General features: G+C 48.8%; 1 protein-coding gene across 1 annotated transcript in view; it reads left to right on the top strand.

The window, feature by feature from the left end:
• The window catches only part of DOCK2 (dedicator of cytokinesis 2), a 358,186-nt gene that overhangs the window by 276,382 nt on the left and 65,310 nt on the right, over nt 1-16,494 (top strand). The window contains exons 28-30 of the mRNA XM_054568066.1: nt 299-397; nt 2,840-2,934; nt 13,063-13,141. Coding sequence (XP_054424041.1) covers nt 299-397; nt 2,840-2,934; nt 13,063-13,141 — 273 coding nt within the window. The remainder of the gene's footprint in view (nt 1-298; nt 398-2,839; nt 2,935-13,062; nt 13,142-16,494) is intronic.

Here is a 16,494-nt window from a genome sequence, read left to right as displayed (position 1 = left end):
GGAGGGGTGATGGGCTGGCCCTCTATTCTGTATATGGCGCTCCTGTTACAGCCTTAGGCACATAATAGGTGTTCAGTAAGTGCTTTTTGGATGAATGAGCTGATGAATGAGCCATAAAGAGACATTTCCTCATAGGGAAGTTGCATAGGATGATCTGGTAAGGGGCTATTCTCCATCCCTGGGGGGCATTTTCATACTTGCCTGGGATGGTTGTGGTGTCTGAAGTCAAAGAGATGGAAATGATGAATCTCACGGTCTTCTCTCCACTATTTCACGGCATTTTTTAAATTTCTTACAGAGTCACTTTGTGGCATGTATGACGGCTATCTTAAACCAGATGAGTGACCAGCACTATTCCTTTTACATCGAGACCTTTCAGACCAGCTCCGAACTTGTGGTGAGTCTACAGGATGCCGGGGGCCAATATTAGGGAGACACACCACACCCTTGGTTCTCAAGAGTCGGGGGCAAGAAGGGCTCCGCTGTGGACCTTGAGCACATGCGTGTCCAAGTTCACACACATGGCCACGTGGTCGCCCCTTTCTCATGCCCATTTAGGCATGTGCGTGTCTTTTGGAACTTCTGTCCATGTCAGAGACGAGAACTGAATGTCTAGTTTAGATGCGGTTGAACAAACATTTGTTGATGAATCATGGACATTTGGGGGCTTAAGCCGATGGATGTTTGAGTCACACAACCTTGAGTTTGAATCCAGGCTTAGTCATCAGTTAGCTTGACCATGGTCAGCCTAACCTCTCTTAAACTCATCTGAAAAGAGGGGATAACATTGTTTATGTCACAGTTATGAAAAGGAGAGCACAGTAGCTCTGAGATGTTATGTGCTCCGTAGAAGACAGCTAATATTACACTATGACAACAAACGCAGGGGGAAGTTGGCCTCTGAGCCCTTTCTTCTAGCCTCTCGGACCCCTGTGCTACAAGGCTGTCTGCCTGCGGCCTGCGGCCTGTGGCCTGTGGGTCACTCCTTCTGCAGCAGATGACTGGATCAACATAGAGCCCAGCCTGGGCTGTCCCAGGGGTGTAGCAGTCCTTCCGCCCTCAGTGTGGTCACCTTTGTCATTATCTCCTTTCTACTGCCATATTCACGGGTTCTGCTCCTGGGGCTCACCTTCGACTCTCCTTGGAGACCAAAGACACCAGAATTGGTCAACCCTCAGAGAACGGCCCATAGAAAGGGAATCATTAGGAAGCCAATTGCTGCCCTTTCATTCGTTCAGGGGGGAGACTCTCCTTGTTGGAGTAGGATGGGCGAGAAATGGAACTTCTTTCAGGATATAAAACAAAAGTAAAGCTGAAAAACACAGGTCCCCCCCTCAAGTCCTCTATGTCTTGGGACATAGAAATAAGAAGACCACATTCATAATTTTTGATCTTCCATGGAAGTAAAGGTAGGAAGGAAGGTAGGAAAGAGAGTTCTTATTTATTGAACACACACTTTCTCATATAAGCTCACCCCAGCACAACACAGGTGTCACTACCCACTGCTACAGGTCTACAGTCTCCCCGCTCAAGGCCACGTTGCTAACAGGGGGCGGGGGCAGGACATGAACCTCGGCTCCAGCCCCGCCCCCATGCTGTGTCATCTTATTCAGAAGCCACACTTTTCGTGAGTGAGCCCGAGGCTTCCCCACGCCCACAGGAAGGGACGTGCCTGGGACAATATCCACACCCCCCAGGCAACATCAAGCATGACTCCCAACACTCACCATCATCGCCGCTGAGCACTCAGTGGGCCCTACGGTGGGCCAGGCTCTGCAGAGCATCTTCTGGACAGTGTCCGCGTCGTTCTCGCAGTGACCCTTTGAGGAAGACGCTGGCCCTGTGCAGCTCATGCATTGAGGCAACTTTTCCTAGAAGCAAAGATTCCTTTTCCTAGAAGGAAAGGAATCAATCAAATTCCCAGAATTTTGCAGTTTAGTATGAAGCAGTGATTTTTTAACCCTATTCCTCCCAGCCTCACTGTCCTCTACCATGTTCCATCTACAGCTCTTGTACTTTTATCTATTAGGTTCCAGGTAAGGTTTCTTGGAACAAAGAATTCCGCTTTTAAAATAATTTGAAAACTGCTGGCTTAAGGAAAGCTCCGAATGGGTTTCCTGTGGATTTCAAATTTTGCCTAAAGCGCCCAGGTAAAGGCGGTATGGCCCCATTTCCTCCGGGTGAGGGGGGCCCCACTGGCAGGGCTTCTGGGCTCTGCTACTCGGACTTGCCTTGAGTTTGTGTTCTCCAAAGATGGGGAACAAGTATGATCTGCTGCAGAGTCTGATTAGAGGTGCGAGGTCCCCTTTGAACCTCTGAGAAGAAGAGGAAGAGGGTCCTTGTCGTATCTTCTCAAACCAGCTCATGCCCATGTCTGTGGCACATGAGTTAGCTGTGTTTATAGTACTGCCAATTCAGTGTTCATTTTAATAATAGTTTTTTGCTCAATGACCTGAGATGCTTTCATGTAATGTAGATTATTTCCTTCTCAACTACATATTTGGGAAGATGATTATAAAATTACCTCATCAATGAATGTATCTGCTTCTTTACTCCCAAAGACAGACTTAATAATGCTTTATTTTGAGAGTGTTGTTGCAGTTCACGTGCACATTCCGCTTATATTTGTACAGCCATCTCCGGTAAGCAATTTCAAGCTTCCGTTTAAAAACCCATCGCCATGGGCCTCATGGGATTGACTTAATGAGAAGCTGTGCCCCTTCCCTTTCTTCCCCTTCAAAGAATCATAAAGAAAACATACAAACAGCCAACGAGAGCTGGGCACTTTGTCCCTATATAACAAGATGAAAGGTGTGATTTTTTTTTTTAACTATTTCAGGACTTCTTGATGGAGACATTCATCATGTTCAAGGACCTCATCGGGAAAAACGTGTATCCTGGAGACTGGATGGCCATGAGCATGGTCCAGAACAGGTGAGCCGCCGCCCACCTCCTCCTGGGTGCGCAGCCCGGTGGCCGCTTTGAAGGGCGCGGGGAGAGATGAGGTGCAGACTGTTCCTCCCTGGTGAAAATCTATTCTATTGTAACAGCTCTTTTCCGTCTATTTTTAGACCCCAGGAAACTCCTCACTGCTCTTGAACTTTCTTTTTTCTCTTTCTTTAACTTTTCACTCCTCATGCCTTTTTGTATACTGCACTGGCCTCTCCCCACCGTCTCCAGACTTTAAATACCAGTTAAAATATCATACTTTGTCTGTGACATCTTCCCTAAACTCTTGAGACAGGAGGGCGTAAGGTCAGCCTTATTCAAATTGTATTATTTTAATTTTTTTCAAAATAATGAAGTACATCCTTGGCATATGGTAAGATAAGTGTAGGAATCCTTGGATGAAACAGCTGCGATGGGATTTCTGTGCTGCAGAACTTCTCAGAGCCTTTAGTGTATTGATACGTTTCTCTAGTTGAGCATTTAGGATAGAGCATGTCAGTTTCCTTTGCCCGTGGAACCATGTTTATATATGTGTGTATGTCTCTATGTGTATATATGATACCTAGTAACATCTCAAGAATACCAGTGTAACTCAGATCCCACATGGCCCAGCATGGCATTAGATAAAAGTAATTATAAGCAATTTCCGTCTTGAATGCTTTCTCTCAGATAATAGTATTTCAACCAAATGAAATTCAAAATCATACTGCTCAGCCAGATCTTACAATATTCCCTTTCCCCAGTCCTCTGTCTCTCAGCATCTCTCAGATTTCAGGACAGACCCGGATCTCTCTCTCAGGACCTTACTCTCAATCCCCATTCACAAACCCCTTTAAAACTGGGTCTTCTCGGCCGCTCCCCCTCCTTTCTCTGTCACTTTCCTTTGGCTTCTTATATTTGCTTTAGTTCCTTCCCATGAAAAGCCCTTTACTCTACACAAACTACAAGTTTTGTCTCTCTCTCTCTCTGATTACTCTTGTTCTGCACCTCAGAAGCTGAGAGACCAGAACAAGGAGGGAAAAACTGAAAAGGCAGAAGCAGAATTCTCGTTAGTGGGAGGCAAGGAGGGAAGACTATGTGCACTTTTCTGCATGAAAGTTTTGTCGTTGGCTGCAGTCTGAGAATTCTGTCGTATGCGTGCCCAGCAGCTGACTCCACACCCAGCTGGGCCTTGCTTTTCTGTCCTCTGACAAGCTGCTGTCCTCAACCTGGGTGCCGAAGGGCCTAGCCGTGTGACTTGACAAACACACTGCCCACAGGGCTCTTGGGGCCAGCCTTAGGGGCTGGCGAAGGGGAGGAGAGATTTATCAGCCAAAAGAAGTATCTGCCTGTGAATCTGAGCTTATGGTAGGAGGAGGAAAATCAGCCCAGCAGCAAAATGTCAGGGTTCTCAGTCTGGGCTCACCTTGACCTGATTCTCCTGTTTACCTCATGCGGGTGGGAGGCTGGCTTTGCAATGATTGTAGTGTTGGTGGAAATTAGGTCCAGCCCCGATTATGGATCAGATGCGGGTCTCTCCATAGCCCTATGTTAGGGCCAGCTCCCTGGACGTGCAACCTGTACAGTGGCATAAAACCCTGCACTGTACACAGTCCCATGCTTGGTTTAATGCCTTGTTATCACCACCTTCAAATTCTTTTTTATTTGTATTTTTTTAATCCTCACCTGAGGGCATTTTATTGATTTGAGAGAATGGGAGAGAGAAACATCAATGTAAAAGAGAAACATCAATTGGTTTCCTCCAGTACATACCCCGACAGGGGATCGAATCCTCTACCTAAGTATATGCCCTGACCAGGGATCAAACCTGCAACCTTTTGCTGTATGGGACGATGCTCCAGCCAACTGAGCCACCTGGCCAGGGCCCACCTTGAAATTCTTAATTATTTTTCAACAAGGCGACTCACGCTCACTGTGCACCAAGCTCAGCAAAGTACGTAGCTCATCCGCCTGAGGTCAGCGCTCAGTCACCTTGTGTTAGGGTAGCAGCTACCTGCTAAACTGCGTGTGAACCCCCGCGCTGCCTGCCTGCCCGTCACTCACATCTTGGGGTTTTGCCAAATTACACAAAGCTCCTGGGTGAGTCATCTTTGATGACCGGTATCTACTGCTTCATACCTCTATGACTCTGCTAAATGATGACTCTCCTCCCTTCTAGACCAAACTGCACATGAAAGCATCCTTCCAGTTCTTGACCATGTAATTTCTCCTTTGTGGATCCTTCTAGGACTCCCTCACCATAAGAGAATGGGTTCCTCTTCTGTGCTCCCACACATGCCCGCATTCTAGAACTTGCTCCAGTGAACTATAAGTCTCTCTTCATATAACTGGTTCTGCCTCTAGAGAAGAGGCTTCTTGAGGGCAACACTATGTCCAATTTATCTCAGTGTTTCCACAGAACCTGCCATTCATGAGTATGTATAATGAATCTGTGTATCCAATGAGTACTTACTGATTAGTATTATTATTTAAAAATTCAATTCAAATTTGCCTAAGGAAAAGAAAACTTATTGTTGCGGGGGGCGGGGGAGTCAGACCACTGAAATATCCCAGATTTATGGCTTCAGGCAGGGATGTATCCAGGTACTCAAACAAGGTAGGAAACCTGTGCCTTTACCTCTGCTCTTTCCTCTGTTGGCTTCACTGGTAGGCAGATGCTGTCTTTGTGGTGGGGAAAGCGAGCTCTAGATGTTTCAGCTTTGTGTCTTTTTGGATTAGTGACTGAGATAGAAAGAAGAGGCCTCTCCTTCCACAACTGCAACAAAAGTGCCCAGGCTCATCTTCAAAGGTTTGGATTGGGCCACTTGCCTATCTGTAAGCCTCGGTGGCCAGAAGAATGCAATGCCTATTACATTAGGCTTGGGTCACATGACCTGCCTGGAGGCTGTAGTAAGTTCTATCCAAAGCATAAAGTCTGGCAGCAGAGGTGGGGTAGGGGAAATGGTTCTCCAAAGAGAAATCAGGGAGTTGTTACCAGGAGGAGGGAGGAAGGTGGAGAGGCAGATCAATGCACAGCCACTCAGTGGGGGCGCGGGGGAGGGGGAGCCCGGGGCAGGCCAGCCCCACTTCTGACCTGTCTACAGTCATCCTGGAGGAAACTCAGAGAAGAGCTTTGGAGACACGCTCCCTCCTGCAATCCTAACTCACTATGGACTTTAGTCTTCTGGGGGGACAGGCTCCCAGAAATGATATAGGGATCCATGTTTTTTTATACCTATAAAATCAGAATATAATCTTCTAAGGTACCTATGAGAATAGAACTGACTCCAATTTGTATCCCTTAAGGATCAGCGAAGTACTTATATCTCTACATTTAAAACTAAAAGTTGGGCTCAGAAACACAACCTGGGTTTCAGACTTCTGGGTTCTGCCACCTTCTCTTTCTTGGGGAGCCACGTAGTCTCTTGGAAGGTGCTGGTGCCTCAGAGGAACTCCCTGAAGGGGGCGCTGCTGCCTCCAGGCGCCGTCCCCAGGTCTAGCCTTGGACTAGAGCAGCTTGTGCCAGAAAAGAAGGCCGGAGTTCTGACTGCAGGCCCAAGGCCAGTCATGGGGTTCCTTCATCTTCAGGCCACAGCGACCCCTTAGGTTTATGAACACTCGAACTGTTCTCCCTGTTTTCGCTTGTTGGGTAAAACATTGCAGCAGCTAACATGTACTGAGCGCCTCGATCCACCACTGTCATGAGGACTTCACACGCATTAGCTTATTTACTCTTCACAACTTAGCGGTGCAGAACTGTTAAAATCCACATTTTATGTACGGGGAGACTGAAACATAGAATAGATGCGTAGCTTACTCAGCATTGCACTGCCGCTCAGAAACGGGGAAGCCACGCAATCGGAACCCTGTTCTTCATCTCTGCGGCTTTATTCCGTGAAAGGAGGAGGCTCAGATATTAAGTGCCTCAAACACACGGGCCAACTGCCTGTGCGTTGGCCCAGACAACGGAAGGTGGCCCAGTCCGGGATGGCCGGGGGAAGGTCTCTGTGGGCTCTTTGGCCCCTACAGTGTACCTAACCCTGCCGTGCGGCTGGCCACGGGACTCAGATGCCGGGAGCCTGCTGCTCCCCTAACCAGAACCCCCTATCCCAGAAGCATCGGGGCACTTGGAGGAGCCATGCCCTGACACCGAGCTGTCACCGGCCGACTTCCTCTGACCTCTTGGTGCGCAGGCTTCTGTGGGCTTGAGTGAAGCAGCCTCAAGGCTCTGGGAGGATGGATTTCTCACGGCCTCCAGGGGAGGAATAAGAACTCCTTTCCCAGCTCTTTGTTTCCACCTGCAAGTTTTGACCCCTAGAATCCCATGCACATGCCGTGAGCCATAGCAGCAAGGCGAATGGATTCAGAGGGGCTCTCCCTGTCCCCGGGCACCCTTGCCCGAAGGGACCTGCCTGCCTCCCCTTCCCTCTTCCTTTCACATCATACAGACTGTGGGGGTGGGTTGGTTGTCACATCAGAGTGTTTTCGGCCTCAGATCCTCCTGCCTGAGGACTGCAAGGTGGCCGGACAGTTAAGGACAGCAACCACTGACTTCTAGTGACAGCTCCTGTGTGCTGAGGCGCTGGGCGACCGGCTCCATATACTGCGTGTCATTTGACCTGCACGCCCTGCTCATCTTCCTGACAGGGCAGCTGAGGTTCCCAGAGGTCAAGCAGCCAGCACCAGGCCACAGCACAGAAGAGTAGCAGTGTGGGAAGGGGACCCGGGACAGGCCTGCACCAGCGCCTGCTGGAGTCTGTGTGCTCCTTCCGTCCCTGCATCCAGCCCAAGGACGGTGCATGGGTGCACCAAGGCATACTCAGGAGGCGACACAGGGCTCCAGGCTGCCTCGGGTTAAAAGGATGTATGTGTTCTGCCGCCTGGGAAGCAGGCAGCTGGGGAGCCAGCCCGGAGGGCAGCGAGCTTCTGTGAGGAGTGGCTTTCGGGATACCAGCCCTGGGGTTGGCTCCTTGTTCTGCCAGCTTCCCGCCCTCAGCAGCTGACTGCATTTGCATGTGGCTTCTGCCTCCTCGCCCAGTCATCTGTGGCTTCTGCTCAGGGCCCAGCTTCACCACGTGCTCCCTGGTCATCCCACTCTTGGACTGCCTAAGAAGTTAGATTGCCTGCCCTCCCGGCCTGAATGCCCCTCATGGGCACCCAGGCAAAACTGCCCGCATCATGCTGGCCCTGTGGCTTCTCTGCCATGGGTGGAGCAGCAGCGCAGCTGGGACAGAGCCTGCAGGGGCCCTGAGTGGAGCAGGCACGAGCCGGAGACCATGCAGGCTGCCTCAGGGAGCCAGTCTTTCTTTCTGGGCATCTGCGTAGGCTTTGGAGAAAGACAAACCTGAGTTTGGGTCTGGACTCTGCGGGTGCTTAGCTGTGTGAATGTGGGGAAATTATTTGCTCTTTCCAATGCTCAGTTTCCTCTTCTGTTAGGTGGATGTAACAGTAGCACCTAACTCAGTTTGTAAGCCAAATGAGATAATGTCTGCAGAGCACCTAGCACAGGGTATATGAGCGATGACTGTAATATTTCCATCATTGCTATTGTTAATGAAAGGAGCTTACAAAATGCATTGAACAGAATCACAGAGATTTCCTTGTGGACAGAATAGCATGGTGGTTAAATACCGAGGTTCTGAAGGCAGCAAACCTATGTTTAGACCCTGGCTCCACATGTACTGAGTGGGCTATTGGGAGAGCTACCTAAAGTCATGGATCTCAAATGGAAATGAGATCTAACTCAGGAAGTTACTGTGACAATGGAAGGGAGGGAGGGAGGAATGGAGGGAGGGAGGAAGGGAGGAGGGAAAGAAGGAAAGAAAGAGAAAGAATCCCAGCAAAGCACTGAGCCTGAGCTCATCCTTGGCGACTGGCTATGATTTTCATTGACCTTAGAGAGCCTGCCGCACATCATAACCACTCTGCAGGAAGTGTTATGCTGAGAATTGATCATGACCTTTGTTTTCAACAATTCAAGTTCACTGTTGAAAGTGTTGAAAGTCTCCCAGAAAGAGTTGAATGTGTTTTCATTCTAACCCTCCTCAGCATATTAGTGTTCAGGCTTTAAGTACAATTGTTCTTCTAAAAGAGAGAGAGAAGAAGAAGAAGAAGAAGAAGAAGAAGAAGAAGAAGGAGAAGGAGAAGGAGAAGGAGAAGGAGAAGGAGAAGGGGAAGGGGAAGGGGAAGGGGAAGGGGAAGGGGAAGGAGAAGAAGGAGAAGAAGAAGAGAAAGAAAAGAAAGAAAGAAAGAAAAAGAGAAGACAAAAGACCTACTTTCCAAACCCAAACAGGGGAAACCAAAGTTAGATGACGTTCTGATTCCCACAGTGCAGCTGCAGGAGAATCCAGAGCGAGAGAGGAAACTTGGCTGGCTGTCCCACGGCTTCACTGAGCTACCAGTCCCCCCATCAGCACAGGGGGCTGGTCAATTTCTTGTTATTGCACCAGCCCCTGGGAGCTGGGAACAGGGTTAGGACAACAGTCAAACGAATGACTGCGACTGAAACCACTGATAACTTTGTCACTGCTGAGAACGTGTAAAACTCCTCTTGTCAGCGTCGTGTTGGAGAGTCTGAAATGTCTCTGTGTAATATGACAGCCACTCAATGCGTTTCTATCTGGGGAATCAGATACTGATCTTTAAGGAGAAAATATAGATGTTTCTTTGAAGGCATATGAGCAAATGACAGAAGAGCAAAACCAAAGAAATTTCACGCTTTGGCAGCCTGATGATGTGAAGGATTTGGCAGGACTTGTGTTTCCTGTCTTCCCCTGACCCTTCCTGCCTTAGAACAGGTTGCTAGCTGCCCCTCGTCCTCTGACTATTCGTTTTGGGGTCAGCCCCTGCCTTTGGAAGAAGAATACAGTGACCAAAGTGTTCTGGAGTGGCCGTAACTGCCGTGGTACTGCTGTCACCAGGCACCATGTATCAAGTGTGATTCAGGCACTGTGCTCCGTCAGCACTTACCGTGCATTTGCCGTAGAGCCCCACAGCGTCCTTGTGAAAGGGGGCATGTGACTGCTATTTCACAAGCGAGGAGACTGATCCGTCAAAGGCAACACTAACGTGTCCCAAACCCACACAGAGGGGAAGTGGCAAAGCCGAAAGTTATATCCAATCATCTGTGTGTGCATGTGTGTATGTGTGTGTGTGTGTGTACACATCTTGTGATCCTGATACATTGCCCTCTTTGTTCAACAAACTTTTAAGTGTTTAATGAACACCTGAATGTTCCTTACAAGCAATGTCTGATTTAGCTGTTGCTATAGGTGCCCTGCCCACACTCTTGGCCCACCCCCAAAATACATGCAGCTTTGGTGGACATTTCTCATGCATCCTGAAAGCTTCCTACTCCTTTCATCCTCTGGGCTTTCTCTGGCTGCAGGAGAGTATTTAGCTCCCCTGCAGGGCAGGCCAGCAGTGCTAGGGACTTAATGTCCACTTAGAGCAACTTTCAGCCACTGAGGGGCTGGCATTAATGGATAAATAGCCCAGCTCCCTTACTCCCTGGGAGGGGGCACACTAATGTGCAGGTGTGTTCTGTACAGTCTTCCAGAAGTTCCTAAGCAGCATTGAGTTTCAATTATTACCCAAAGCAATGACCTTCAAATAAATACTTCCTTTATTGGCCTCACATTGAGTCTCAGGTAGACCAAATGGGCATTTTCCCTGGATCAGCCACTCAACAGAGAAATTACTGATTGCCCACTGTTAATCAGAAGTTATAGACAGTCGTATAGGTAAGCTCTGGCCCCTGCCTGCTGAGTTTTACAAATACATGCACATGCAATGAAGACTTGGCCATAATTGGGCATGGAGCAGTTGGGAGGTGACCGCAGACATCCAGGAGAGAAAAGATGGGGGCTTGGTTCACGTCAGTGGCAGTGGGGTTATGAGAAGTAGTCAAATTTGGTATTTATTTTGAAAACAATGTTAAGAGATTTTGCTGACAGGCCAAATATCAGACACAACAAAAAGAAAAAAGTCAAGGACTCTACCAAAGGCTTCCCACCCCACCCCCGACCCCCCATGAGCAATCGGAAGAATGGCATTGTCCCTAACTTGGATGGGAAGGCTACAGAAAGAGGGCAGGGGATAGGAGTTGAGTTTTCGACAAGTGTATTTGAGATGCCTATTCGTCATCCAAGTGAGGATGCAGGCAGAGAGCTGGAATGGAATCTGGAGCCCAGGGAGAGGCCAGCAGTGGAGATGTATAAATGTGGGGGTCAAAGGCTTGCAGACTGGAGAGTAGATGAGATCATGAAGGGAGTCTCTGATTTCAAAGAAAGTACACTGGAGGAGACACATTACTGAGTCACACAAATGAATCATCCTAGACCATGACGAATACTGGGGAAGGAAGCTGCAATGAGTATCCTTTGGGGACAGGAAGATGCAGCAGACCCTGCCCTAAAGGGATTAGAGGAGGGGGGTACTCTACACAGAGGAAAAGCATGGCTATGTACTCAGAAGACAGAAACACAAGGGGAGAGTGAGAAATGAGTCTGGGAAAGAGGCTGGGATCCAGTCATGGAGGGCGCTGGCTATCACGAGAGAGTTTGGACTTATCCTGTGGGCAGCAGGAGCCATTGACATGGGCAATTGACATGATTGGAGCTGTCCTGTGGGGGAAGGTCTCCTCAGGTTGAAGGGGCAAGAGATAGGAGGCTACAAGACCAGTTAGTAGGGCTTGGCAGGAGGAAGGAGAGGAAGGGGTGGAGAGGAAGACATTGTAGGTACCAAAATGTTAAATGCACATAACATTTGATCGGCATTACCACTTTCAGGATAAGACTGGAGACGAGGTATGTATGTAGCAGGTGCAGGGTACCCAGAGAAGAGTGATCATTGACACGCTGCGTATAACAGAAAAGGCTGTGAAATAAAATTAAGGTCTAGCACTAAGAGACTGATTAAATAAACTGTGATACATCCATACAATGGAATGCTTTTCAATGATTAAAAAGGACGATATACAAGGTCTGTCCAGAAACAGTCCAGCCATTATTAGTATAACGATAATGGTTTGCACAACATTGGTGTAACCTGGCAGCCAAGGAGAGTGAACTGGAATGTGCATGTATGAACAATGATGACTTCACTGTACTAGTCAGTGAGGGTGATAGGCACCGTGGAGTGAGCACGTGTACTGTGGGCCGTCACATTCAAAATTACTGAGCTAGCAGAGGAACACATCTGAATCAAATTTTGCGTTAAGCTTGAACATCCCTCTGTGGAAACTACTGGGATGATTCGGAAGACCATGGCTGTGGGCAAGTGATGATTGGCAGTTTCGTCCCAACACTGTGCCCGCTCATGCATCACATCTCATACAGAGTTTTTTGATGAAACATCAAATTGCTGAGGTGATTCAGCACCCCCTACAGCCCACATTTGGTGCCCTGTGACTTCTCGCTTTCCCCAAAACTAAAATCACCTTTGAAAGGGAAGAGATTTCAGACCATTAATGAGATTCAGGAAAATATGATGATACAGCTGGTAGTGAATAGGAGAACTGTGTGAGGTCCCAAGGTGCCTACTTTGAAGGGGACAGAGGTGTCATTGTCCTGTGTACAATGTTTCTTGTATCTTTTCTTTTTCAATAAATGTCTCTATTTTTCATATGACATGGCTGGATACTTTCTGGACAGACTATGAAACAGCATCTGTCATTTAACCCCATTCATCACAATGGTATCTGTAAAATATCATTTGTGCATGTATGTCTAGGGAGATGTTTGGAATTATATACATCAAAATGTCAATGATGGTTTACTCTAGATGGTAGGATTTGGTGGTGTGTTTTTATTTGTTTAGGGAGGGGGCAGTTTCTATCTTTCTAGATGGCGTGAATTTCCTGCCCTGAGCATGTAATCAGTCAAACAAAAGGCAATACAGATTTTCTAAAGGAAGTCAAACAGATGATGTTTGAGTTCTTGCAAGGCAAACATGGCCCCAGGTCTACAGTGTGAGCAGGTGTTAAAGAGGGTCAGCCGACCTCTCCCTTGGGTCTTTGGGACCCTCTCTGGGTCCTTTGGGACCAAAGGAGCCTCTGGTCTGGAGCATGGGGGAGGGGAGGGGTACCTGATATAGAGCACTCAAATGACCTGGTGACCTTCTCTCCTCTTCCAGGGTCTTCCTGAGAGCTATCAACAAGTTTGCAGAAATCATGAACCAGAAGTTCCTAGAACACACAAACTTTGAGTTCCAGGTGAGTAGGAGGCACCCAGGTGGTTCCAGGTGCCCCGGCACGGCTGCCCCGGCACGTTGGGCTGCGTGCTCCATCAGACACACCCCAGTGCACACACGGGTGTGCCTGTGTCTCAGGGGGCTTCCACACGGGGTATGGGCGGGCAGGGAGGGGAGCACTCAGGGTTTGGAATCAGGCCATTGATTAAATAGTCATTAAATGAGCAGCGTATGCAAATGTGACAATTTACTGAATCTTGTGCTAAAGAGGAGACTTGCACCCATTCATTGTCAGAGTGGGTACCACCTTTTACACATTTTCTTACTTTTTTATTCACTGGAGCCTATTAAAGCAGCCACTCAGAGACACTGCAAAATAAAGCTCTAAGTATATCTCTGTGACTTCCTGATTCCTGCGGAAGTCACTGTCAGTGCTCAGACCAGACCTGAGGTAACCAGTAAGATACGAGGCCTTCAAGCATGTCCCCCGAACAAACACAACGATGTCTGCTCAAAACCCAGGCAAGAAGCACCAACTCTTTAAAGCCTTGTGGAAAAGTCCAGTTTGCCGCCCCTGGCTGGAGCTGGGAGAGAAAGCCCCGAAAAGGGGATCCCCATCTGGGGCAGTCCCTGGTCCTCAGCGTCTCTTGCTGTGCCTGCTCAGGGAGCAGCTGGTGACCTGGGGCGATGGCATTCTCTGCCCACTCATCTGGGGTGTCCAGTCCCTATCTGGGCTTTGGCCTCTGGCCAGCCGAGCCCTTCAGGCAGGCCTAGGCTCTGTCCATGCCTCGGCTCACCCATCGGTAAATGCCCCTAACGCCCCCCACTGCCCCTTCACAGGGCTTGTCCAGAATTGGAACGTGCTGAGGTGCCTGCTGGGGATGTTCCCTTGTAAGTCCACCAGTTTCCTCTCAAATACTTCTCCCCCAAAGCGGCCTCCACTGCCCGGCTCCCCTCAGAGCACCCCCGCCAGCCCCCGGGTCATTACGCATCACCGCGTAGCCTGCTGCAGCCTCTCCAGAGCACGGAGTGTGATCTCTCTCACTGTCCACGCACACGTGTTCTCGCTTCTCTCCGGGGAGAGTAAGCCGCGTGAGTGCAGAGGCTTTGCCTCCCAGGCACTCCGCTCCGTGCCTGGCACACAGTGGGTCTCGCTGGGGAGGTCACTCCTGGCCTGAGGGCTCTGAGGTCTGCTCTGCTGGATAGCACGAGCCTATAAGTGTGTAATAAACATTATATTAGAATAAGATTTTCTCCCACTACCTTGCATTCAAATCAGGCAACCAAACTATAATGGGGATAAGAGTCGCTGTCATTTCCCGATGGGCTGAACCTGCACATCCCACGGGATCCCTTGGGAAGCATTGATGGGCATTATCTTCTTAGTCCTTACACTGCCCTGCTCATATTGTTTTCTGCCAGGTGGATGTGGCAGCTGAGACTCCGAGGTGATGAGCAGATAGTCTGAAGTCACACAGCATGCCCCTTGCAGAGTTGGGACTAACCCACAACAGTGTGACACAAAGCCAGCAGGTCACACGCTAGACATGGAGCTTCCTTACTGCATTAGCTTGACTGCCTGGCAGGGCCTGGGTGGCCATTATAAACCTGTGACATGGGAACAAAACATGCCACTTCGCTGTGTGAATGGGAGAAGTGTTCGGTCCCCTTCCCTGTGGCCCAGCCTCCTGCAGGCTCCGGGTGTGGTGTGCTTGGGGAAGGTGATAAGGTCATTGCTCTTTGGGAGGGGTGGCTCAGAGCCGCACACCTAAGAGCCAACAACCGCTGGCTGGTTTGTCCGCCTCCTTCTATCTGCGCTTCAGCAGTTACAGCCTCAGACCTGCTTTCCTGACTCTGGCTCTTCCCCATGGTACCGGGGAAGCTCAGCTTTCCTTCAGGCCATTCTTTTAGGTTTTATCCCATTTTCCTGAAAGAAAAGCTGCATCTGAGAGATGCCCAGAGAAGTGGGGGTTACACACATGGATTATTTGTGCTTATGAGCCGCGTGACTTCAGGCAAATTACTTGACCTCCCTGTGGTTCAGTTGCCTCCACATCAAATGATGACATAGCAGCTCCCTCTTTGGGCTGTTGGGAGGAGTAAGTGAATTATCATGGAAAGCTCCTAGGACAGTGCCAGGAATGTGGTAGCTCATTATAATTATTCTAATTGGTGTCATTTTCATGGCAATAATGATGATGGTCCTAAATGTGCCAGGCCTGGGAACTCATATGTCAGTTCTCGGTAAACAGGAGCATAGAGAGGCACCCCTCTGGTCACCGCAACATTGCCTAGAGCTGTCACACCCACAAGATTTTGTAAGACGGGAAAGCGGCCAGCATTACAAAATGAAATGTCTCTTTTTCTAATGAGACTTCCATAGATATTTATTGAAAAGTACTCAAGAAGAGGATCATTTTTTCAGCCTTATCTTTGCTGTCCTCAGCCTGCGTTCTCCTCACCCCGGGAGAGAATGGATTTGTTCTCTGTACCCTGCCTGGAACACGCCTTGTTTCTTCTTACGGGTTCATTAATTATGCATTTAATATCGGCAGGAGCTGCATCCATCACTAAGCACTGCTGGCCTTGGCAGCCACTGTCCAAAGGAGGGACCGGGGCAATGAGATTATCCCAGGTGTCTTTTCCAGAACTGTGGCTGTACGATTCAAAGGGCAAACAGCAAGAAGCTCCGTGGTGCCACTCTGTAGGTGATGAGGCCCGAGAATTACAAAAATGATGTTTTCTGCTTGGGGCTAAAATCATTTGCATTTCCAGGCCCTGTTCAGGATGCTGGGCCCTGGCATTCCCATCCATATGCGTGGCCAGGGAAGGCCAAGTGGGGATGTCGAATTCAGCTCTGGAAGGACTTTTGTTTAAGAGTAGTTTTCATGGGGCCAGGCTATGGAAATAGGCTTTGAGGAGTTCAGAAGCCTTGCCCTCAAGGATTGTGGAATCCCGATAGTAAGCTATAAATCCATCTTCCAGCAGCCAAGCTTTTGAAGGAGGTGACTCTCCCTTATTAGGCATCTGCTTAGGACATTTTGGTGCTCATTTAACCCTGGTAGGTTGGGATATACCCATTTTATGGATGAATAAACTGAGCTTCAGAAAAGTGGTTGATTTTTCTTAATATTAATTTGTTAATATTTATTAATATTTTATTAATCAATATGTATTACTGTAATAGGTCCTCTAAGAACTCAGTGGAGTGGCTGGGATTCAGGCCTTTCTGCAAAGCCCAGGCTCCTTTCCACTCTCCTGTTCTGTCTCTGAGAAACACGGTGCCTCTTGAACCTATGAGATGGCTCTATGTAGCTCCAGAAACACGGAACACGGCCTGTCCTTATTAGCTCTTGCTGGGCCTGGGATAGAGAG

This window comes from Pteronotus mesoamericanus, unplaced genomic scaffold (genome assembly GCF_021234165.1).
Source record: "Pteronotus mesoamericanus isolate MK-2021 breed Mesoamerican mustached bat unplaced genomic scaffold, CSHL_Meso_final contig_2, whole genome shotgun sequence".
NCBI classification, from domain to species: domain Eukaryota; kingdom Metazoa; phylum Chordata; class Mammalia; order Chiroptera; family Mormoopidae; genus Pteronotus; species Pteronotus mesoamericanus.
The sequence above is the reverse complement of the archived record's forward strand: the minus strand, read 5'-3'. Positions and strand labels throughout refer to the sequence as shown.